The 26,904-nt window shown below is 39.9% G+C and overlaps 1 protein-coding gene across 1 annotated transcript; it reads right to left on the minus strand.

The window, feature by feature from the left end:
* Positions 1-4,645: 4,645 nt before the first annotated feature.
* On the minus strand, positions 4,646-26,732 carry slc41a1 (solute carrier family 41 member 1). The gene is made up of 10 exons (XM_061070289.1): positions 26,247-26,732; positions 17,517-17,624; positions 12,405-12,476; positions 10,301-10,445; positions 9,138-9,284; positions 6,927-7,074; positions 6,526-6,605; positions 5,889-6,023; positions 5,558-5,706; positions 4,646-4,831 (listed from the first exon to the last, which is right to left on the minus strand). The coding sequence occupies exons 1-10, from the start codon at positions 26,730-26,732 to the stop codon at positions 4,646-4,648; spliced, it is 1,656 nt and encodes a 551-aa protein (XP_060926272.1).
* Positions 26,733-26,904: the final 172 nt, after the last annotated feature.

The following is a 26,904-nucleotide window of genomic DNA, read 5'->3' on the forward strand; positions in this document are numbered from 1 at the left end:
GTTTTTTGTGCCCGGTATAATTAATGATACCGTAATTATAAGTTACAGTAAATAAATACAAATAAATAACAATAATAATAACAATACATAGCAATACATAGCAAATGAAAACATTAACTTTCTTTATAACAAATCAGTGAGGTACATTTTATGTAAAATGTGTCTATATAGATGTGCCAAATAGGGTTCTGACTTACTTAACCCACTATGGGTGAACTTTCACTTCCAGTTGGGAAGTCATCTTCGTCCCAACAAATACTAAAGAAATACATTTTAGCGTAAACTTTCAGTGTGAAAATGCACGTTAAATATGCTTTACATTTTAGGGGGTTTGCCCGAGAAAAGAAAACAATCAGTACATTTCCAGAAAAAAAACAAACAGACACAATGACAGGGGAATGGTATGAAATAATATGTCCTTTATTTCCAGCAATTTACAAAGTCCTGCAGGAAGAAAGCCTTCCTCCTGCCTCACAGAGGGAGGGCTTTTACAAGAAGAACACACAGAGAACATAAAGACCTCAGCCCCCAGTAAGACTGTACATGTTTCTACAGCAGTTTCTTCCTTATAGGCAACATTACTGGCTGGGACAGGTGGACATTTCGAGTCTGAATCAAAGTCTCGATGTTGATGTGGATGTTGGCAGCATGGTTCCCTGTGAGTTCAGGGGCTCAAGGGTTTGAAGCACTGAGGTTAACAAGGCAGTAGTTGGATGAAGGGTTTTAAAGGCTGCGTGTGTTATATTGCAGAGGAAACATCAATTTTTGCACTTGTATTGTTTGTAGGTTGATATATTACTTCTACTGGTAATTTGATTTCAGACCTTTCATGAGCCCTGTAAATCCAACCTGCTGGTTTTCCACTCAGCTCATCCTGATTTTTGCAGGTTCACGTGAACAAAAGCTTGTAACTGACGCTGCCAGCCCTTACAATCTTTATTACATTACATATCATAATCAACATAACGTACATCTTTTATTAATCAAAACTAATCAAAGAGTTGCTACTCAGTGGCACACCTAGCTCCTGATTGGTTACTCTGACTCAAGCTTGGCTCTGATAGGTTAAGGCATTTTTATGTCTTATAATACCTGCATGAGACCAGGTTTGTGTGTGTGTGTGTGTGTGTGTGTATGTGTGTGTGTGAAGTGTGTAAGACTGGTATTAGGCACTGTTCTATTCATTAGCATCGCCAAAAAACTCTACTGGCCTTTGCCAAAAAATATAGAACACATTAAAGAGAAGAGAAAATTACAATAACATGATTATAAAGAAACTGAGCCCAAATGAAATTACAAAATAAACAACCTTATATATAGAATAAATATAGTATGTACAATTTGCTTTGTGTGCTTCTAAAAATAAATAGACAAAGCATTACTTGCCCTCCTTATAGAAGTATTCACAACTTTCTATTGACATAGAGGCAGAATGCTGGCACCTGGTCAGTAAGAGAGTGGAGTATACAGACTGAAAGATGACGGATCGAAGGTCACTACTTTTTCAACATGGTAAATGTCGAGAAAAGGCAAATGTGACTCAGGGTTGACCGGGTGGGTTTGAATCCAGGGGACACAGAGCTGCACAGAGAAGTTGGGCAGTTGAGATAATTCCTGTGGTGCCCTCTGGTGTCCATTTAGCAGATTACAGTACTTCTGTGTTTGACCAGCGTCAGAGAAGTTGCTTCATCTATACAGTGGTTGTTTTGCTCGGGGGAAATTCATAACACAAAACAAGAATCATCAATAGTTAAAAAGATTAGGGAAATGAATAAAAAGAAATAAATCACAAGTGTAACATCATTGACACATACAAAAAAAAGAATCTGACAAAAACAAAAGATTTATGACAGATTTAAAAAATCACATTTTGCACATCCAATGTGCCCTGCACATGCATTCTGATGGCCCCATGGAAACAGCACAGAGGTTTGACAAGCGCTGGATAAGTCAAGCATCACATGCAGGTTTCTCCTAAGACACTGTGCTTCACCTCTGGGTTAACGTCTGTGCTCTGTACACTCTGTACTCACAGCTCCTCACATGTAAGCCCTCAGAGAAAGAGTCAGCTCAGGTCAGCTGAGTCTGGTGGACGTTTATGTGAGTGTGTGTGTATTATTTCATTATTTATGTATAATAAGAAGTTTTCTATAACTTTAAGGACCCAGTCACACCAGACACTACCAGAGCAAAATTAATTTGTATGTCTGAATATAGATATCAGACAATTAGGAAATAAATGTGCTTGCAACATTAACGTCTGACTAATGGCTCACTAGAGATTGCATCTCTATAATGGAGCAGACAGTTTGTTCTAAAGAAACCATTAAGTATGAAATGTATTGGTGTAACACAGCTAATATCTTAGCTAGCCTCAGATTCCTATATGATGGTGCCAAAATTCAATAAATTCCTCATCGATGCACAAGCTGTGATCAAACAATTTATAACCAAGCTGCAACTCTCAGTAGCTGAGCTAGTTCAGATTTTCTCTGTGCTGCGGCTTTTACTAAGCCCTGGTGTTTTATTGTCCATATTGTAAATCAGCTAACACAAGCTAACACAACTTGCCAACTGACAGAAACCTTGCTGGCTTCAATAATCACTAATGGGTTAAAAGTTAAAAAAGTTTGTTTAAAAGATGGATATCCTCTTTCATTATTGTCTATTGCTAATATGATAGCTCCCTCCATTTTAGATTCCTTTCACTCCCTACACTTGTAGGACTTTTAACCACAAGTCAAATTCATTTGAGTTGAACTCAATGTGAAATATTTGCTTCACCAAGGTTTGATTCAAGAGCAATGGAAGTTGTTGTAAAATGATAATTTGCAGGGGTTTATGTGATGCATAGTTCCTTCTTTCAAAAGGAATGGGAACTCTACTTCTGGAAGCAGAGCAGGCAGTCATTGTTACGCTCTAGAGCAGCTACATTTTTTGCTGTTTTTTGCTGTGTGACTGGGTCCTCGGACAGCTTTAAGCACTACCCTGATCTTTAAGTGAATCTGAATCTAAAAGCATCAAAATAAAAAACAATAAAACATCCTTATCTGACGATGGGACCTGTTGACCAACCTCACAGAACATAATCAGCCCGTCTTTCAATTGAACAATTATGTGGTCCAGCACGACCTAAATGTTTTTTAGGAATAAAAATCAAATAACTAAATTTCTCAATCATCAGCAACCAGAACCTTCTGTGCGGAGTCAGTCTGTGCCAGCTGAACCCATCTGAGCACTTCCTGTGAGCACGCTTAGGCAAATAAACTCACTTTCACCCTCCGTACCAGCTGGGAAAGCTCTGTAGGTTTGTTCCAATCCATTGCAGCATGTTGAGCCTCTTGTCACTTACTGTAAGCCTGGCTTGGGCAACACAACAACAACAAGAAGCCTACACAAGTAGAGAGTTGGCAGATGGTTTCATATGGGGGGGGACTGGTGCTATTCTCATACTGTTAGGACAAACCCATTGGTACCAAAAGTAATCAAAGTGAGCTGCGACAAACACTTGATGTGTGTGCATTTTTTCTTCCTTACAAACAGTTGTTCGCATTTTCCACACACTACTTTCCACAGTTTTGTGTTTGTTTGTCTTTTAATGAAAGTTTGTGCCGCAGGACATTTCACAACTGTAGTATTTAGCAAAATGGGTAGAAATGTAAAAGAGACAGATTATTGTGTGAATGAACACACAAGTATCATTGTTGTGAACATTTCAATTGAGAGGCGGAGGTTAGTCTGTTCCTGTAGCAGGCTGACTTTAGCATTTTTTAAGGCAGTGAATCTGATTCCAGGTCTGATTCCCAATGCTCAAGTCCTTTCTTGTGCAGGAATAACCTCAGAAATAACAACATTGAGTCCCTGCCCTGATTCAAATTGAACTATTCAAAGAAAAAGTGCTTTATCTAGTTATGTTTGTGGTCCAGTCCCCTGTAGTAAACCCTCCCCAAGCCTGTCTCCTGTTGTCACAAGGCCCAAGTAAAACACAGAGAGAGCCTTGTGTATTCTACTAAATCAAAAACTAAACACATTAGATTTCATGTAATATTCTTTCTGGATATATGGCAAAGCACTTGGTGATTAAGCATTCTAGGCTTTTTTGAATGCAGTTTTTTTGCTGTCTGTCGTCTTGGTTTCAAGTGTTGAAAGTTGATCTTCAAAAAACGTAGGGCTAAAAGTCCCCATTGAAAATAATGAGGACTGGCCATCCAAATAGAACAGGTATCGATTCATATCAAATACATTATTCACCAACAATCATAATCATTGTCAATAGAGTGGTAATAACAAAAGTAGTAGGACTAAGTTATTAAGTAAAGTAGAAGAGGAGTACTGGAGTTTGTGGGGTTGGATCCATCAGGTGCAGGCTTGTTGGGTGGTTGACAAGGGGATGTGTGTGTTTCCAGTGTTTCTGCAGTGAAACAAAGATTCTGTCTGGATTCTCGGCAGCAGCTGTGGTGCATCAGCATCCTGTAATCCTGAAGGTGAAACTCTGCCCTACTGCACTATACCCTCAATGAGAGCCCTACAAGAGATTAGCCCTTAAATGTAGACATCTTCCAGTTTCAGATAATGGGTGACGTTCGTCACTGTCCATGTGTGCAAGTGTACAGTTTTGTTTTTGTGCGTGTGTCTGTGCATGCATTTAGTTGCCCGCATTATTTTCTCTGTCCCCGATGAACCAGCATATGTGGAAGCAGAGGGCGAGGAAGCCGGTTCCCAGCAGGTCACCCAGGGCAGTCAGGTAGGGGATGGAGAAGTTGTCGGGGTCCATGCCTCGACCCCACATCCAGTGGACCATCCAGTCTGCCAGGTAGAGGAGGATAATCACCTGGAGCGAGACAAAGAAGAAGCATACTTTATTCTACTGGAACCACACTCTCAATTATTGATAAGCAACACAAATAAAGATATATCCATGTATTCCTGGCTGGGGTTTATGGGGAAATTTACACTTTCATAAAATTACAATAATGAGCTCTAATTCAACCAATCTCACAATATTTTGAATTAAAAAAAAAAAAAAAGGAAAAGCGACTACCAACTGTAAAACAATGCTGCAACTTCAACACTTGAATGTTCAAAAAAGCACTTTGTTGGAGCCTGATCCAATACTTAGCACCAAGTAAATACACCTGAGCCCATGTGAGCGCCTGTGGGTGTGTTAGATGTGGTCAGGTGCATTGTTGGCCCATTCATGTCTTAAGTCAAAAGACTGCAAATGTGCCTTTGACAAACCAAAGCTAATCTGAAGTCAGTGGTGCAGAATATCACCGTTTATTAGGTAAAATTATCAAGATAGTAAACAGCAGCTGGTGCACAATGCACATACACTCATTACCAGATTGCAGCTCTGTTAATAACCTCACACTAGAAAAATTGTTAAATACTCAACACTAGTTAAATACTAGTGTATTAGTCACATATTATACACATATTAGATGTGTATACATCTAATACTAGCACTTTCTCTCAAGAAAGAAAACGGGCAAGGGCAAGCCTCTTTTGAGTCTGTGTGCTGGTGCTAGACTCTGTGTATGTGGGCCTGTGTGTGTACCTGAAGTAGTGCAGCAGTCATGTAGATGGTGACGAAGACGGGCGTCAGGGTGGTGTGTCCACCCCTAAGGTAGTTGATGGTGTAAAGGAAGACGAGGTGACCCGGAGCAACCAGGAGGAAGAGCACACGGGCCGAGCGAGAGTTCACAGCTGGAAGAGAGAGAGGAGCCACTTTTAAACTAGTCACATGAGAAATGTTAAAAAAGGACAGTGACATGATCAAATTCAGAGAAAATTAGGCTTTGATCTTTGAGGGCTGGAACTAGAAGGCATAATGGAAAAATCAGTTTTAGAGAAACTGTGGAACATTCCACAGCTCCCATGTGACTTACTGGAGCCTAAGAAGGAGGTGCAGGGTGTGGGGCACTTCCTGGGGGCAAGGTTGGGATCCCCCATGGGTAGACCGTTCATGTGAAGATAGGTGGAGATACGACTGGCCTGAACCGCCACCAGGTTTCCTCCCACACCTGACACACAGGGTGAAAATATGGAAAAAGAGCAAAACACCCTGAGTATTGGCATCTGGCATCGAGTCAGTTTTGGTATTGTTTTCACATGAAACACCTAAGAACATGGCAAAAGGAAAATGCAATGTTTTTCCTTCACTTTAGAAATATGTTACCTCTATCTGTCACTTTGAGAAAGAAAAGTCACGTAACAAGACATATGGTCGCTCTGGCATACATCACCCATCTAACATATCCATATGTTTATAAAACATATGGATGTGCTGACAAAAAAAGAGATTTAAATACACAAGAACAGACCTCTCTATATTTATTCCCCATCTCCAAGAATAAAACATCCACATTGACCTCAAACTTAGTAGTGTCTATTTGCTACATGGTTATTTATCTGCAGTTAAATAAACCACACACTTGTTCTTTCTCTATAACTTCCTCAACATCCCCAAAAGGCATCGTTAATGTGTCATGTAAATGGAAAGCTTATGGTCTTATGGCTCCTTACCGTTGATGACCGGGGTGAAGACAGCCATGCCAGCAAAGTTCGGGTCAGTGACGGTCTTGTCGAGGATCAGACCACCGACACTGAAACACAGACAAGTGGAAAGAACTGAAGTCATTGCTTTCTCTTCACAGCCTGTGATTATAACAGAGGAAAGAACAAAGAATAATCTGGGATGTACAGTGTCTTAATAAGTAGGACATAATATCTTATATTTACTCTGCAAAATGGAGAAAATGTATTCGCATAAATGGCATCAAGTTACAAAGGGCGATAAACAGTGTGAATATCATGTCAGTGCCTGAGAGTATGTTTACAGTATATGTACAGTAAAAGTAGTTTTCAATCATTTTGACAGATTATTTTAGAGAAAAAATAAAGACAATGATGCCTGCTTGCTGTACCTGCTGATCGCCATGGCGATGATAACCGGCTCCCATCCAGAGTAGAGGACCTCTCTGGTGGAAGGGATCTTCCTGGCTATCAGCACCCACAGGGGGCACATGGCTACAAACACCGCACACACCAGCGGGCTGGCATAGTCATTGTAATCTGTAAGAGAAGAAGAAAAGATGGATTAACACATCAAGAACATTTTACTGAGAAATCTGTGGATCAATCGTGACGTTTTTTTTTAGTTTAAAAACATGCACAAGATAATGATTGTAATACCCCAACATAGACTTTGTCACTCTCTATAAAAGTCAATTTGAGCGGGTTGAAATCGATATAAAATGAACTGTGTGTGTGTGTTATTATAACAGAGGACAAAATGTAGGGGTTCAAAACCAACTGGACATTTGGCTTCTAAATGTTTCTTGTAATTTCTACATTACTTCATGTACTTAAAAGCTCACACATGGCTCAATGGCTCATGGCTCACACCTGAAAGTTGCCTTTTCAATAGAGGTGGAGACTTCTGTAATAGCTTTTGTTAATTTAAAGCAGATCATTAATGTAGTTTTCATGATTTTAATTAAAATATTACAATTTTGAGTGTGTGTAAAACATGTAACTGTCCAAATACTGTTTGAAGGACTCTATCAATATTATCATACAAGAGTCCTTTGGTAAAATAAATGCGAACTAAATCAAATAAAGACAGAGGAACCTAATAGCTGGAGCCTCAAGTGGTAAATCAGAAATTTAAAATAATATTTCAATGCAAATATTGGACCAGTTGAAACCTTTTTTATCTTGACTTTAATAAAAACTAAAACTTAGTATTATAGAATTTCATATTTTTCTAAATGGAATGTAAGTGACTTGTGCTTGTGAGGACTGAGCGGGATTGTGATTGGACTGACAGTGAGTACCTTGTTTTGTCTCTAGGAGGCAGTGTTACAACTACAGTAACACCACAGGAGACAACGAACCACCACAAACACTACTTTAAAAAACATACTCTGTCCACAAGACCCAAACACCAGCTGTGTTTTTGTGCGTATGAGACAAAATAACCCAAATAAGCTTAATATAGCAGCAGACTTCGGCATTTAGATTGAGTAAGGGTGTCCTGTTTGTGGACACAGACTGATGTAAGAGTTATGAAATGACTCCACACTCAGGACGGTTTAATCAGTGCTGTGTGCACCAGGGTTTGTTTGTCTGTGGCGTGGAACCCAAGGAACCGTGGGATGTTTGGTTGAGCCGGGTGTGTCGCTGGTGAGGAAACTATCATGGAGCGAACAATACAGCTGTGGAGTTTCTCGCTATAAGAAACAGCGAGGTTAGGTGTGGGCAGCTTTCATCCTTATTTACTGTGCACAGCTGGACACAGAGTCACATTTCACTCACTGTACTCTCCTGGTACGATAACATCTTCATAGATGCTTTTGAAGTAGCATCAATAATGTAGGCACTATGATATAGCTTTCTCTGAATTATTTGCTTTGTATTAATGATTCTTTCTTGTTTGTTGGCTTTTGAGAAACGTGCTACTAATTAGAGGCTTGACTAACTTGTGAATGTAGGTCACATCTATTTATTTTTTTCACTTGTTGCCATGTTGCAGAATTGTTTTTTTGAGAAGTGGAGAATAAAATATTGTGAGAATTAAGTCTAGGATAAAGTCACAATATAAAGCTACGTGTCATTTTACAGTTTGATTATGCATCTTAATAAGGACTTTTTAATGATTGTGTAAGAAACTCTCTAATCTGAGGAACTACAATTAGTTTCTTCTCTGGTGGAGAAGGAAATGTTAGCAGTGTTCGACTGTAAATGTTACGACTTTATTCTCGTAATATCACGAGTTTCTTCTCAATTGCAGCTTGTTGTAATCTTACGACAATATTCCTAAATCTCAGATGATCTTTTTCTTCAAGATGACCCTAACACTCTGTCATTCAAAAGACAGCCCATCTTTATCACATGTATCTGTATGAGCAGTAATAGTTTACCTTCTAATTTGATTTAAATAAATACACATTTATTTCACACCCTCTCCTCATGAACTCCTTGCCCACCTCTTTACAGCTGAACACTGCACTGTCAAACAACGTCACTGTCCTCTCTTGAAAAACTGAGCACAATGCAGCCCTTGATGAACATTACATGAGCCTCTGAAAGTGTCCTATTGAATTCAATGTGAACTGGGTGTGTGACTGTATTACCTAGCTCCTTGTACAGTCCTGTTGAGATGCCTGCCAGCAGGGACAGGGTGATCAGGTCTCCCAGGCTTGCAGCTATAGGTGTGGCCACATTGTCAGGGTTGATGCCCACCTTCCTGGATGCTATGATCACTCCGATCATGATGAGCCCTGTGGGATTTCAGGATGTCACAACATTAATTCACGAGAGGGCATGATCCCACGTAGCTGCACATGTTGATGTGTGATAAGCTGTGTGATGAATTGTGTTCTGCAGTGTCACCATGTATCATCTGCGTTTTGGTGTTTTATGACATATGACTTCAAACCAGTGTGAAGAGCAAAACACAGTGCAGAACATTACAGGGTATTATCAAGGTTTACAGTTTAGAATACAGTCAATCCTAATAGAAAATGGAGAATTCTAATGAATGAATCAAAGCAGTTTCTAATCATACTTTCTGCAATTATTTCAAGTTGCACTGCAAATAGTTTTTTCTTGAATAATCCAATGTCGGCCTTACATTTTGCAAAATCTAATTTAAACCTTGGTAGCATGGCTAGAGAAATGCATCAGATGGGACAGCATGACGGTTCAGAGAAGAGACACTTTGAACGGTTTTGGTGAATGTCTGACTTCTCATATACTGGCATCATGAGGTTGTCAATTATGGTTTTGAATGAAATAGCCCCAGAACTGCTGGATGGATTTCTATGACATTTGATACACATGCTCATGTCCTCATCAAAATCACTTCTGTCAATAACTTTTTTTGTGCTCCTTCAACTGGTCAAATTAAACTTTACGACCAAGCACAATTCCATTATTAGCATGCTTAACGTGACGCTGAAAATCATATCATAAACATTATTCCTGCCATACATCTAAACGGCGTTATCCCTGGATCATATTAGCATATGGTCACGTTAACTCCAACTGGCTAACTTGAGCAGAGAGTTAAATGAATCACTGACAGGCCTGATGAGATTTTTACACCGTGAATTTCCCTTGCATCCTGTTTAGTGACCAATTAAACCAGACTTTGTGTTGTTGGCGTCTTTGTGTCTGAATAGACCTTCACTGCAGCTAAATATATATATAGCATTTTGTTTAAATCATGTTTTTTTTTGGAGCAGTGCTCCCTCCTTGGGAAACAATGAGACGATAAAGTGAAAGGAAATCGTACCCAGCAGCAGAGAGGCTATGAATGCAGTGGCCACGCTGGACGCACACAGCAGCACTGCATGGCCGAGCCTGAAGTGTCCCTCTGGGATCCAGCCGAAGATCACAGCAGCTATGGAGGCCAGGAACCCCACCACTGTGGCCTGGACCTGAATACACACACACATCACAGTGGTTCACGTCGCCATTGAATGTAGTCAACATGTAAACTCCAGATGTTCTATATGCAAGACTGCGCTGTTACATCTGAAGCTTTGGCTTCATGAATAAAATATGACATATTCACTTATTCAACACCATAAACCAAAGAGAAGACGTCCATCCAGTTAAGCTTTTATTTTAAGAGAACGTCATCTCTAAACACAAAATAATAAACAGATGTACAAATTTGGTAACTTTGTTATATCATAAGCGCTGGTGTAAGCCCCTATGAGGATTCTGCAGATATTACATAACAAGCTCACTTCAAAAGACAGCCCCACAGGAGAGGTGACTGACTCACTGAGACTGAATGGAGTGCATTTTGGTGATTGAAATACTGATTGAATAGTGTTCAAATATTCAAAACATTCCTTTCTGATAAAAAGCAACCAATTCTGTTTGATTTAGGTTTGAGTTGAAGTAGACTGAATTTAAACATGTGAAATATTGAAGCACTGCAAGGTCCAGCTGCTTCGACAGAGGTAAAACAAACAGCAGAGAAGAAGAGGCCGCAGTGCGAGCACACATAGTCAGTCATTACAAGGAAGTATTTGATTAAAAAGTATATTTGTAGTTTTATATTACATATTATTATATCACTTGAACGTTTGAAGGTCCTCCAAACTAGATTGACAATAATTCACCAACCAGCAGCAGTCAAGGATCACCAGCAGATGTTAGAGATCACAAGCAGAAATTTAGGGACATATCATCAGTTGTGTACCCGTCAGAGTTATGTAGTTTTTTATCACATTAATTTGGTTTTAGGCCTGGCTTGGTACATTTCCATATTCAAAGGGTATTTTACTTCTTGTAGCTCTTTAAATTTTCCTAGAAAAGCAATTTGCCTTCCTGGCTTTAAGTTTTATCTTTCTCTAAAATGTAGATTCAGCGTAACACTCGTGGACCCCAGGGTCATAGGAAGTTACACCCACAACTGAGGAAGGGGTTTGTCCCATAGCCAATCATGTTGTGTTGAACAGTGAGTTTTTAGTTTTTTTAAGAACATAACTTGCAGTTGTCGTTTCCATTTTCAAGAAATCATAGACGGTATCAAGAACTGGATCTAATTATCTTTGTAGAAATGTTGATAAAAGCCTGTTAGTCACCATAGTGCCTACAGTTCCCAGTCCAGAGTCCAGAGTCCAGTTTTTAAAAACCTGTTTGGATTGAACAATTTACAGGGACGGCTGTGGGTTAGGATATGGAGTAGGTCGTCCACTAATTGGAATGATGGTGGTTCGGCTTCTCCGATCCACATGTCACATGATCGATAAGCTATAACCTTAAAGCTACCGATGGCTGCACATGTGGGTAAATAACAGATCAGGTAATAAGGGGAGTTGAGAGTGATTGGCTTACTGGTTCTGACCAGAAAATGTGCTGAGAACATGCCATACATGTTGTATGTGCCCCATCATGAGTTTACTGTAAACACTATTGACTTATGTAACCACCATGTTCCCTGGTTTGGACGTAATTTGATCCCTGAAAAACGGTCTAGATGAGAACCACGGTTTCCCTTTTCTAGTTTTCTCTTGTAACAATTTAACCACGTCAAGTTATGATCAGCTTTTTTGTGCATGAATAAGATAAAGATCCTTGACACAAACCACGTTCCTGTGACAAAAGTGCAGCTAAATGACAGGAAACATCATCAGTCTGCATCTTAACATCCAATATAATGTGAAAGCAAAATCGACATCGAGATACTGGATTATCCACTAGCTGCATGTAAACTGAGCTTCAGAGCAACACGACCATCCAACTGAAATATGTGATACAAAACTCATGATCTGATTTCTTGCCATAACCAGATTTCTCCTGGCAGCGTGGTGTCTTGAGTGCCTCTTCGCCTGGTCAGAGATGCTCCGTGACACTGGAGTGGAATGTTCAGTGATGTTTACCTGAATGAGGGCCAGGTTCCCTATGATCATCTTCCACATGTCCTTGGTTGTGTCCATCTGACCAATATTCGCCTGAAAGAGACAGAAGAGCACACAGGGTCAACACATTATCATCTGTGTGTGTGTGGGTCCACAGCGTGTGTACATGCTGCTGCCCCTTGGTCCCACCAGAACAATAAAATGTCAGTTCTCTGGACAAAGACACTCTGATCCGATCCTGCGGCCGACTCCACTTATCTCATCTCCTCTCTTTCACACACACACAAGTGCTCGTGCACTTACACATACACACCAGTGGTCTCAAGCATCAAGTATCTGTAGCGACAGTGGGCCACTGTGTGTGCAGAGCAATGATCCTAATGCTCTTCCACAGTGAGAGAACACAAACAGAGGATCTCCTTTTCATTTCTGTCCACTAGCATTTACATATGCAGAGCGAAGAGAAACATCTGGACACATGACAACCCATACAAGTCTGGGTTTCGTAACCCAGAGGGAGAATTGTGATCTAAATAAGGATTTAAGACTAAATACATTAAATTCAAATTTGATCAAGGAAGTGGAAATTCGGGTTTATGAAAAAATAGTTTTGACCATCAAATAATATTTTCTAGCTACAGTTTGATGCTGTTGCTGAGAGCTGGGAACTCGGTGAACTTAAATCATGGGCAGTCAGGCGATAACACAGGTTGTAAACAGGCCATCAGTTCAGATCCAGATGATTCTAATCCACTGTATCTGGATGCAAAACCAAAGAGAACATGCCCCAAATCTCCCACGGGAAAACAGTGTGTACACAACAACATTGAGTACGGCAACGTTAAAGCTGAATCAGTACAAGCTGAATGTTAATTTTTTTTCCTCACCCCAGTAGCCAGGTAGAGACGTGACAAGAAATTAATCCTGGGGGAGACCATGCGATAAATGTCCCTGGCCAAACACAAACTTAGTACATTAAAGGACCTTAAACCAGAGGCCACCGTGTGTCCCACTGAAATGAATACTATTACTCATAGACCTCATCAGTTTACATTGGTGTCTATGATCCTATCATTACTAATATGAGTGAAGGCTAAACAACAAGATACCCCAGTTGTAATAACCTGGAACTAGTAGAGCACATACCTCCACCAAGGACCCCCCTTCTGCAACCACACTTAAATTCACTACATCTGGATTTTTATTTGGATCTATTGCAAATTAATGCATTCATAGACATCAGTCCCCTCAATATGTCTGATTTTTAAATCAATTTCCATTGGATCCACAGAGATATATGATGGGTTCTTTCTAAGGTTACCCCTCTTCTAAATTTCATGGAACTCGGTAGAGCAGGTTTTTGGTTAACAAACAAACAAATATAGACGAGAACTCTTTGGGGTAACAACTCAATACCCTCTAAAGCTATAGCTTAATATAACCATAGTTTTTTATGCAGATCCTATCAACTCTGCTTACTGTCATTTCCTGTTCACTACCTGCTGAGCTCCACAGCAACTATCTGCTAACCAACAACTTAGCGGTTAGCTTGTTTAAATATCAAACATCTAGCAGCTAAAAATTAATATCAATTTGGCTGAAAAATAACCGGTGGCCTGAATCAGGACTGCAAATGTAATAAATCTGCTGTAATGTGTACGCAGGCAACAGTTTGCAAACATGTTATCCATTTACTGCTTTTTATGAAATCCAGCTTAAGTTTAAGGAATTTGCCCAAACTGTCAAATAAAAGATTAGACTACAGGAGTATCTTCAGGACTGAATATTAATAGTGCGATTGTCTCGATATTAGAACTGAATTCTCAATTCTCAGGTTTCACCCTAGCTTCCAATTACAGGATTGATTGATATGAGAGACTTATTCATTCTTCAAGACAATAAACTGACCATTTTTCTGACATATTTGATGATATAACAGTAGTTGTGCAGAGAGTTAAAAATAAACAGGGTGAAATGGAATTTAGCCACTATGCTAACAAGTGTTGGAACCAGCTCCCAGTAGATATCAAATCTGCCCCAACTCTATCCTGTTTTATAATTTGAGCTTTTATACAGTTTCTATGGCGATTTTTTTCTTTCTTTCTTTTACCATTTTACCTGTTTAATTATTACTGTTTTATTTTTGTCAAGCACACAGAATAACCTCTGTGTAGGATACGAATAAATGTGCCTTGCCCTTAGTTAATATTACTTTTTGGGTGTGACTTGTGAGTTAGTGTGTGAGTATATCTCCATCCCCGCTGAGTTTGTCTGGCAGCTTGACAGAGTAAACTCACCAGCTTGATTGATGTGACGGTCGTGTGGTTAGGATTGTTCGTCATTATAAATACAACCACGCCAACATCACACCTCGTACATCGATCGCATGCTAATGTGCACATGGACATCTCCTGCAATAACAGTGATGCGTCGCTCACAGGGTAATCCTCAAACACTGATAAATATGCTTAAGGCGGCCAGACAAGAGAAAACTAAACATCAGAGCACAGCACTGGGAGCACCACACAATGAATTAACCCACACGTCAAGAGTCTCATTTAGCTGCTTTCAGACAGAAGTCTCTAAATCTCTAAACCTCCTCAGGATCTAATTTAAGGAGCCCTTATTACATACAACAATTTTGCAACTGTAGTTTTTGAAAATTTGCTTTAAAACAAGCGATGCAGCACATAGATGAAGCTCACGCCAGCATCGCCTGGTGTTATGTTATGGTGTGTCTGATTATGATGCCAAGTCATTTGCTTTTGGTGTGCGTGCGTGTGTGTGTGTGTGTGTGTGTGTTTGTGTGTGTGTGTGCGGCCGACTGGATTAGTGTTTGGATCAACATAATTCATTTTCACAACCATTCCTGTGAAAATGAATTATGATGGATGACATAAGGCGCATGAGAGGCTGAAATACCCAGAGATTTTGAAAGCTTCAGTTGAATTATAATACCATTTATTTTTCACTGGAAAATCTGTTGTTTGCAAGGTTGGAATCCAAACAAACATGAAATGAGGGTTTGTCGACACATTTAATACACACAAAATTAAGATTAAGTAGGATTTTGTAGTGGTTGTAATCTCTGATTAACGTGTAACGCACCCTGTTGCACCTGCATTGCAATTTACAGGTGCTGCCAAGTTTCAATAATTCCCCAAATATCCTTTTCCAAATCCTTACAATCAATTAAGCTCATTCACATGAAAGGGGAATGAGAGAAAACTGAGAAAACAGCCCAAAATAAATTTTTTTAGTCAGACCAATGATTATGAAAACAAGGGACAAGCCTCATTTCAGTAAAACAGTCAAAGACAAAGAGGTTAAAAAGAAAAAAAGGGAAAAAAAGAAAAAAGGAAACACAGTCATGTGAAATGAAAACTCCTACAGCCAGCCAGTATAAGGGATTACATGATTTTTGTGGGTAATAAGCGCATTAGGAAATTTACAGTGGTCTTAATCTGCTCATTATTAGTGGCAGCGTGGAAAGAAACGTGGTCCCGCTGGGTTCTGCCAGCAGAGAGCCAACAGTAATGTCTCAGGACAAACACCAGACTCTGGCCTGCTTTGTGAGGCTGGAAGTGAGAACACTTTTATGTTGAACTGAAAAACTTTGCTGTCCATATGAAATCAGCTTGTTTCATGGTTTCTACATTTTATGGTTTGTATGTTACAGTGATGTATTTTCAGACATTTTCAGTTATTGTCATTACTTTGAACCGAGCTGTGATTCCAAACATAAAGCAGCCACAAAGTCAGTTTTGAAGTGTTGGTGAAACATTGTTGAAGCAACTTCCAAATCGTACACTGATTCACCTTAACCTCTGATTGCTGAATTAATATTGAAACATAACTCAAAACATTACATTACATTTAATTTAGCTGAAGCTTTTATCCAAACAAAACACTAACTAAATAAAGCTTTAGAAAATGTAAAACTAATACTGATTATAGAAACACTCATTATACTGACAGACCAGGATGTAGCCTGGTAACATCTCTTAAATAAAAGTGCACTGATCAGACTTTTTCAGTCCTAATACCGATAATGGTACCTGGGCCTTGTGTATTGGCCCATCAATCTATTACAGACTGGGATCATTATTTTCCATCAAAGGAAACATCGGATTTACAAAATTATTATTTATTAATAAAATAATAATGACTATGTGAATATTTTATCCATGTAGACACATGTGTGAAGAATGAATCTATGTGTTGTTTTTCATTGTGTTTCCATACTGCAGACACTCTGATGTCCAAGGCCAATTGCCCACAAGGACAGCTTCAGGTGAAACAGTTGGGCAGGGTCAGTAATACTATTAGGAACACAAAGAGGAGGACAGGAATGTTGCTATCAGTTTGTGATAAACTCAGGTCACGTTTGGCAATATGACCTCTGACCCCAGGAACAATCAGCTTTGATGGATCATAGAGGTTAAACGCAATGAGTGAGACAGATAGGGTAACTTTGGAGGGAACAACTGAAACAATCCTCCCCGTTATAATTCCACAAGGACTTTTTGGTATTATACAGATGAAATAAATAAAAGACATACATACTGTGTAGACATCTTTCAGATGGAATACAATACAAAACTATGGCCTTTCTTGTATAGGAAATACTAAAGAACCTAACCTTGAGGAACGCCGATATCCAGGAGAAACATTGCTCTGAAAATTCACATCATGCGATGTTAAGTCATAACCTACTGATGCTTGATTACTCAGATCAATATCAGTATTGCAGACTATGCAGAATGCACTTTTCAAACACTTTCTTAAGTCAGGATTGATCTGCTCAGCTAATTGGATGCAATAATAAACATAACGATTATTCTATAAAGTCATATTTAACTATCTGTGACATGTACAAACAATGTAACTTAATTTGCTAGATGGAATAAATGTTGAACATGCAAGCTAGGTTTCTAATAGAAATGTAATGTTATGCTAATGTTAATTTAATTCAAAGTATTCTTTTGCTATTTAGAAAGTAAAATGTTCATTGCGCAATCAGTAACACATTTTTCTAAACAGTCTGTGGGTCAAGCTCACAAAGGGACAATGCAACTTAGAGTATTAAACCCCAAACATACACAGACACGCCCACACTGTAACAGTTCTTACCGCTGTGGAAAGTCTGGAGGCCAGCGTCATCTCTAGGTTGCCTTTGAGCCCCAGCAGCGCTGGAACCAGGATGAATACCTCCGACACCTCCGTAAACACTGTCCAGTGCTGCAACATGACATGTAATATCACAGTCAACAGTCAATACACTACAATATTGACATGGAACATATCTGATTCCCAGAAACACACTGTTAAACATACTGTACATCTACAAAATTAATCCTTAGTTGGTAGAAGAATATCTCTGGGTCTGTGTGATCTTGTTCTTTCATATAGATTCAGTGGTGTAACCAGAGCTATACCATGGAACAGATCGGTCTGTACAGACCTTGCAGACTACAGTATCACGTGGCTCTCCTTTAACAAGAACAGGGTCAGTGGGTTTTCATGCTGAAGTGATTTATTACCGTCCTCCTTTGGCATTTATTCTCCCCTTTCCCTTTTAGTTCCCCTCTTCCAACTTAACTTAAAGGTTCAGTGTGTAGGATTTAGTGACATGTAGTGGTGAAGTTGCATGTTGCAGCTGAATACCCATCACCTCACCCTCCCCTTCCAAACATGACAGAGAACCTGTGGTAACCTTCAGTCGTCATAAAAACTCAAAAGGTTTTTAGTTTGTCCTAGGGTAAAGAAAACTACAATTTGTACAGTAAGGCGATAACACCACTAGGTGAAAACACCACTAGGATTATTTTATATTCAATTTCTGCCAATAGATCCCTTTCCCCTAAATCTTACACACTGAAGCTTTAACAATAGAGACCTCATATCTCACTAGAATGTTTGATGTATTACACATCCCTAGTTATGGTCATTATTTTACTACTTAAGCAAATACTGACATTTCTTAAATATACATTGGTGTCGCAAATATGAATAACTAATATTGTCCCACACAGTATTCCAAAGTCAAATAAAATCATTAGCATAAGTTAGAAGCTATAGCTATAGCTGCAGTGCAACAATCCTGAAATACAGCAGAAGAATAAGGGCAGTGTGGGTAAGGTGGACGCAATACTCAGTCTTAGGAAATAACAAGTTGGCTGTTCCAAGTATTTTAAGTTTTTAACACCATGAAAAATATACCAAGCAAAAAACATGGTAGCATCTCTGGTGACTGAAAACCATGTCGGCTCGACACCATTGGATAAAGAGACGATGGGCTAATATTTAAATAATTTAATGCTGAATAAATGAAGTGAAACAAAATGGGAAGCAGATACAGGTCAGTATACTATGGGGTGCCGTTTGTCAAGCAGCTCATGCTGAAAATAACAGCAACATTTTGTCACATTTAGCTTCAAACCATGTTTAAAAAACTGGTGTAAATTTTTGAGAGTCACTTTTTTGCACATTTACAACAATATTTGTCAACTTGGAGATATTTTAAATATTTAAATCCAAATGTTAAATGTAACACTTAAATGTTAAATCTAAATGTTAAATCTAAATCTAAATGTTAAATCTAAATCTAAATGTTAAATTTAAATCTAAATTTAAATATAAATGTTAAATATAAATGTTAAATTTAAATCTAATTGTTAAATTTATATCTAATTGTTAAATCTGAATCTAAATATAAATGTTAAATCTAAATGTTAAATATAAATATAAATGTTAAATCTAAATTTAAATCTAAATGTTTAATCTAAATGTTAAATTTAAATGTAAATGTTAAATTTAAATCTAAATGTTAAATCTAAATCTAAATCTAAATCTAAATGTTAAATCTAAATGTTTCGGGTGAAACTAAATATTTAGCTAATATGCAAATTCAAATGCCGGTTACAGGAAGTAGTAACAAAATAAAAGCTCGAGGAAGTCTTAGCGATGTCCTGTGTGTGTCTGTGTCTGCTTCCTCCTCACGTCCCTCTGTCCCCCGCTCACTTTACACTTTAACAATAAACACCAGCGCTGATCACAAGTTATTAGGACACCTACAGGACTGATGTTATGAGCTCATACTATCTCATAATAATGAGATACTGACTGCAGGGTCTGTCATGGGAGACTGTGTGTGTGTGTGTGTGTGGGCTGTGTGCGTGTGTGTGTGTGTGGGCTGTGTGCGTGTGTGTGTGTGTGTGTGTGTGTGTTGGGGGGGTGTATGCTTGTCTCTGTTCCTCTTCACTAAAACTGATAATCACATGTATTTTTTAGTTATTATCCGATGATGACCGATCATGACTTCGGATCGCTCCGTCAATTTAACGCTGACGGTCCTGACTGTGCGCGTCACGTTCTGCTTGTGTTGTGTGGAGCGGGGGACTACGTGCACACGGTGTTTAAACATGTGTTTCATGAGATCAAACAAACACAAAGTAAACATCAGTCCTGTAGGTGTCCTAATAACTTGTAATCAGCGCTGGTGTTTATTGTTAAAGTGTAAAGCGAGCGCGGGACAGAGGGAAGTGAGGCGGAAGCAGACACAGACACACACAGGACAACCGGACTTTTAATGAGCGTCTGTTCTGGTTATAATGATTCAGCGGCAGCACATCGCTAAGACAATGAATGCAGAAGAAAACATGGATCGATCCTGTTATGTCTCTGTATCGATGCACAGTCGCCCACTTCCGCGAGTAGGGAGGCTGTCCCCGCAGCCGCTCAGCCCTGCTCTGTGGCGCCCCGCCCACAACCCGTATCTCATAATAATGACTTAATATGTCATTATTATGAGATACCCGGATGTACATTGTCCTAAACTTTCTCGGGATCTCGCAAAAGTCATTTTGCTGTCCTCATTTCCCCCCGTGTCCCCTGGGGGGCTCCGTAATAAACACACTCTGACTTCCTCGAGCTTTTATTTTGTTACTACTTCCTGTAACCGGCATTTGAATTTGCATATTAGCTAAATATTTAGTTTCACCCGAAACATTTAGATTTAACATTTAGATTTAGATTTAGATTTAACATTTAGATTTAAATTTAACATTTACATTTAAATTTAACATTTAGATTAAACATTTAGATTTAAATTTAGATTTAACATTTATATTTATATTTAACATTTAGATTTAACATTTATATTTAGATTCAGATTTAACAATTAGATTTAAATTTAACAATTAGATTTAAATTTAACATTTATATTTAACATTTATATTTAAATTTAAATTTAACATTTATATTTATATTTAACATTTAGATTTAAATTTAACATTTAGATTTAGATTTAACATTTAGATTTAGATTTAGCATTTAGATTTAACATTTAACATTTAAGTGTTACATTTAACATTTGGATTTAAATATTTAAAATATCTCCAAGTTGACAAATATTGTTGTAAATGTGCAAAAAAGTGACTCTCAAAAATTCACACCAGTTTTTTAAACATGGTTTGAAGCTAAATGTGACAAAATGTTGCTGTTATTTTCAGCGTGAGCTGCTTGACAAACGGCACCCCATAGTATACTAGGTACCTTGGTGGTAATAATAAATCCACAGCAGCAGGACATACTTTGCTGGTGAAGCATCTAAACTAGGGCTGGGCAAGTTAAATAGTTAATTTCGAGTTAACTCATCACTTATTTAACTCAGACAATTATTTTATCTCGCATTAACTCAGGTTTGATTATTTATTGTTTCATTGTGAAAGTCAGGCTTTTATTTTGTGAAAGTCTGTTGCTGACTGCTGCGGAACCGGAAAAAAGAAAATAATTGGCGGATAAACAACCATGGATAAGTGTACGGAGCTTTTACATGGCCATTTTCATTTTAAAGTTCTTCCAGACGGCGGAGTCGACAGAACCAAAGTAATTAGTAGCCACTGCCAAGGTGAAATTTCTTATCACCGGAGTACCAGTCTAAAATATCACCTAAATGCAAAACACACAGTTGATATCAGCAAATCATTCAACGAAACAGCGAGTGGAGCGAGGCTTCGGCAGACTACGTTAGACGCAGGGAGGAGTATAGATTTTTCATAACGAAGAGGATAACATTAATGCCCTGGCAGTGGCATTGAGCTTTAATTTTGTATTTGCTTTGATAACATTGTTAAGTTGAGATTTACACTGAATATTTTATTTAACTGCTACTGTATTAAATGCTGATGTTAGAAAAGTGTTTGCACAACAAATGTTATGGCACTTTCGTTCATATGGCAGAACATTGAAAATAAAATTGCGCTATACACTACTTTTTATTTCATTATTGGTTTTTGCGTATACAAATGCGATTAATCGTGATTAATCAGGGAAATCATGCGATTAATCGCGATTAAAACTTTTAATCGTTGCCCAGCCCTAATCTAAACACTAGATATATTGATCAGAGTGCTTTAGCATAAGGGTTATCATTACATGTCTAGGCCTTACTGTTCAGCCCCTACTTCAGCATAAAGGAGCTAAATATTTGCTGTCTACATGAGCCCCCCAAACCAAAGGAAATCTAAACTTGAGCAGATGGTGGCCCTACATGAGAAAAGTACAAGTCATGTTGTTTAGCACATGCTAGTGCACCTGTTTTTTCAGCCAATGTTTCCTCATCCTAGTAGATGGCCTTTCATGAAAGTTATAGTCTGTATTATTAGACCTGACCCTTGATAACCTCCTCCCTTGCCAGGGCTTGGTCAAGTGCCACTTTCCGCTGGGCATCCGTGCAGTTCGTGCAGTGATAGCAGGGCTGGGGTCTACTGTGGCCAGAAACAAAGCAGTTGCTGAAGCTGAGGCCATCGATCTTTCTCCAGTAAAAGTGCTTATCTTTGGAGCTGCTCCCACAGGCCCCCAGCACTTACAGTCCAGTCTGCCCCAAGCTGAATCAATATTCACTGAGGCTGGCACAGAAAAGAAAAGAGAGAGAGAGATAGAAAATAGACAAGGGCAGCAAGATGGAGAGTAGCTGACGTTGAAGCTACATACAAACACAGTTGGCCTGCATTTCTCACACCAGCAAGCTTGCATATCTGTTTCTGTGTGTTGCTCCCACTGTGCATCCAGATGTACAGTGCTGATAAGGGGTGTCGTCTACACTTCACTCTGAGTTGTATCAGTAGGTGTGGCATCAAAACTCTAGAGTGGGTTAAACTCCTTCTGTTAAAATCCACTTGCTGTCAGCCGGCCAAGCACAGCTCCCTTCTTACAGCCAACCCCTCAGCTTGGCTCACTGCCCTCTGCCAACCCTGCAGCCTTCTGAGCACCTCTGTGAGCGCTCCTCTCTTCTTTAACAGCCACATGCTTTCAAGCTCTCTCTCTCTCTCTCTCTCTCTCTCTCTCTCTCTCTCTCTCTCTACTTCTGTCTCAATCCCCTATCTCCCTCTTTGCCTCCCTGTGGTGATATATGTTGTTGTCTCCATGGAACACTGGCTCTGAGCCAAACAAGCCCTCCCTCCTCATGGCGACCTCCTCGGTTCTAAGAACTCTACAGGACAACCCCAGTACCTCTGTGTACAGACCTATAGGAGCTCTGGTATGCAAGCCCCACATGGGTCGAGTTGCCCAGTTGAGTAACATGGCCCCATTTTATTTGTGATCACTGTACTGCTGTACTAAGAGAGAGGCTGCACATGATGGCATGCAATGTAAAGGACACTGTGAGAGTGTCACAGACACTACACTAGGTGGTGTGTGTTTTATTTACCTGCTGCTGACGCACACATGGTAGAGTTAGGGTCCAGACTCGCATGCTAACACACGCCATGGAGGGTCATGAAAGATGAGCATCAGCAATGCAACATGACCTTATTGGAATTACATTGATGATCATAGAGGACCTGCATTCAGTGAATTTTTGAGGGAGTATAAGGATATATTACGTTTTCTAGTGAAACAAATGCTAAAGACTTTCAGTTAAATGGTCTCTTTAGGAGCACGGAAGCTCTGCCACGTTTTTACCAAAAAGTCTTGATCAAGCTCTACGCAGAGTCGAAGAGAAGATTTGGACTGCTGGCCTCCATGGTTGAGATGAGGGTGGACAAACGGCAAAGCCTGACCTCTCTGACCAAGGGCAGTGCAGACAAGCAACCTAGAATGATTAGCCAGGGCTTAGTGCAACACAAAAGCATTCTGACCTGCTAATCCTTTCAATCTCTTTCACGCACATCCTAACTAAGTACCTGCCTGTGATATGGTCAGGTGTTAATAACTGTGAGCTAATATGTTGTTAATGATTACCATGCTGACCAATATGAATAGAAGCAGTCGATCAATGCAAATGATTGTACACCATTGAATGTTTTGAAAAAAAAACATTGGTCCATCAGATCATATATTCGTATTTTATTTTGGCGGGATTACAAACTAATCCAAAAAAAAATAAAATTTGAATATAGCTGAAGACGTTTCATTATGAGCTGTTGGAACTTCTCTCAGCAGGGGCAGATAGTGAAACTAAGGAGCTGGAAAGATGATTCACTTTGAGAGAATAAGCCCACGCTCTGTTTTCCTGAGTAAAAACCAGGGAAGTGGATGTGGTTGATTGAAATGGTGTCTGGTGGGCAGTGAGGGCTTGGCTGGTGTTAAACCTTTATGTCTACTATGATTTCCTGTTTACGGCTGCCTGTAGTTTTACTGTGTTTGTTTGTGAGGCTTAAGTCCCACATTTTTGCTTTATTTTGGTGTTTTTAGTCTACAGACACCACCGGACAGACAGCGAGACTCTGAGGCGGACATATATGCATAACTGACTATGACACTACACCGCAGTCTTGATTTATAGTTTGATCGTATATATTACAGAATTGTAGGTGATGGAACCTAAAACTGTGTCATGTGACTGCAAGTCACAAATCATCTATTTGAGCTTTGGCACTCGCATTCCCAAAAAGACTAGCATTGCATGACCTTTACAAACCATGTTTAACCTTCATTCCAAGTGAGCCAGTCGGTCAGCTTCAAACAACATGTCTCGGGCTGTGATGGTGTCTATCGACCCAGTTTAGATGAAACCATGCCAACTTCCGTATGACGAAAGCCACGGCAGTGGCCGACCCAGTAACACAAACCCATAAAGAAGAGGGTAGGGTTTCATCTAAAACGGGTTGGAAAAAAATCTGCTACTGCTGCTACCAAGTAGCTGAGCAGAACTATGCAGACGTCTTCCTCCTCTATACCAGTCTGGACAGTCCTTTCTGGGCCAACCTCGAATGGGAATGAGGCCAGAAGTTCTGGTTGTGTGTGTGTGTGTGTATTCCACAGAAAGTCAAAGTGAACAATGTTCAAAAGGTCAGATTTCAAAGAAGTCTTATAGAGAGTTCTGCATAATGCCAAGTCATGCACTGATCCAAGCCGCAACTTCTAATCTCAGACAGACAGACAGGCACATTAACTACAGGCTTAAACATTTTACAGTTTTCTAGTTTACGGTTAGCAAAGGAACTGGGACGGTCAAACCAAACCAAAGAGAGAGAAAAAGAGAAGGAGCAACAATTACCTTCCGGCAAGGGCAGGGAAGGATTAGCTGAGTTAGCGTTTCACAGTATCATGGAAGGGGCATTAGGCAATGAGACAACCCGCTAGATGCTCAGGATGAACTCATAAGAACAGGAGCTTCAGACAAGCTTCACTTTGCATGTCATAGCAAACATTTCTTTAAGGTTTGCCAACGGTCACAAGGAAAGCTGATTGGAGAGGAACGATAAGGCCTTGTACCATCTGTATCTCCTGCTTCCCTGCCTCACCTCTGAAGGAATTGTGCACTGAGTGTTTTGGAAACTGGAGAAACCGCAGCAGCATGGTGCCTAAGTTGAGGCAGCATGAAAACTTCTTTGACCTCAAACCTCTGCATTCCTGGTTTAGTGAGAATACGTAACCACATAGTAATAGAGGCTTTGACAGCGCACTGTGTTTTGTTTTCACTCAGACTCTAGCCCAAGTAGTGTTCTGCCATTTCAGGTGCTCAAAGAAACAACACTTATTCCCCTGCCTGTCCCCCCTCCCCTGTGTGCCAAGTTCTTGGGGTCTGCCATGTTGGCATCAGTATGCGCGTACACAATGTGCCTGGACTGGTCTCCAGGCAGCCTGACACCTCCAGCTTTATCTGCAACACAAGCTGACTTTTAAGGAATATATGATCTGTCAACAAGACTCTGGCTGGCATTTCACTGAGATATACTCTGAGCAGGACGGTCACTACAGTGAAGGAAGGATAGACATTCTAAAAGAACTTCACATTTCTAATAGAAGGGTGTGTGACACTGTCCCATCCGTGCATTCCTGAAGGCATACCATCAGATAGGCCAGCAGCAGACATGCCACAGCCAACAAGGATCGCTTAACCAGTTAATTCAAATGCTCCATGGCCCCTTACACAGTGCAACTCGATTCACAAAGTCTTCCTGGAGCAACGGCTCTGCTCAGAAACACAACTGTTAAACAGTAGATTAATTTAGATGAACTTTACTGGGGGGTTAAATAAGACAGAGATCCTGTTGTTTCTCCCAAATAAGTAGTCTGCAAGGAAAGGGAATAAAATGTCTGAATGAGGGTTTCTGGACATTTGAATACTACTAGTGCAACACTCCTAATTTGTTGGGGTGAAATTGTTTCAGTTGTTACATTTCTGAACCTCCCTATAATCTCCCTAAGAATCCAAAACATTAACGTCATCCATCATTCCCATTTCTTGTTTATAGGAGCAGGACCCTCTTTGTTGAAATGAAGAATATTTTTTCAAGGGAGAACTAGCAACACTGAATCGTTAATTTTGCTTCAGCAGTTTCTTATTAGATTCTTACATAATTTTTGTATTAGTATATGCTGTTCACTTCCTATATGTTTTAGATCACTCACCTGGACGATGTCAAGCACCATTCCAGCTGCCACTGTCCCGAACCCGGCCAGCAGGAAAGGGAAAACCACCTGTAGGCCAATGGTGAAGGAGGTCTCCTTGAGTGGCACCGGTGGTTCAGGGCTCTGGTCGGTGCTGGTGTCGTCGCTCTCGTTGCTCTGGCTTGCGTTCTCCAGGAGAGCGTCCTCTTCCCGTTGACCTTTTGCGTTGGCTCGGCAGTCCAGCGCCACCACAATCTCTGACCTCTCCTCATCCTCCCCGGTCTCACCGGCCCTCTCTGGGAAAGATGTGACCTCTGTGAGCTCAAACTCAGCCCCGGTCCCTGGGCTCACCTCCTCAGAGCCCTGAGTGAGGATAACCGGGTGGACAGAGCAGTTGGCATTGAGGAAGGCCGGTGTCAGGGGGCCTCCCTCCTTCTTCACCTCAACGGCCCCGGAGGACATGTCGATGTCGGGGAGTTTTTCTTGTTCTTTCAACCAAAGTACCATGCGGAAGCCTTTGGAAGACAGTGGGCTTGACAAAGAAAGCTCAGCTTGCCTTGGCCTAACTGTTTTGGCAAGTTCAAAATAGAATTGTCTACCTGATCTGGTATTGAACCTGATCAGTCCAATTGATTTATCCCATTAAAGAGGTTTACAGGAAGTGAATGTCGCTCTTAAA

The sequence above is a fragment of the Limanda limanda genome, chromosome 4 (assembly GCF_963576545.1).
Source record: "Limanda limanda chromosome 4, fLimLim1.1, whole genome shotgun sequence".
In the NCBI taxonomy this organism is placed as follows: domain Eukaryota; kingdom Metazoa; phylum Chordata; class Actinopteri; order Pleuronectiformes; family Pleuronectidae; genus Limanda; species Limanda limanda.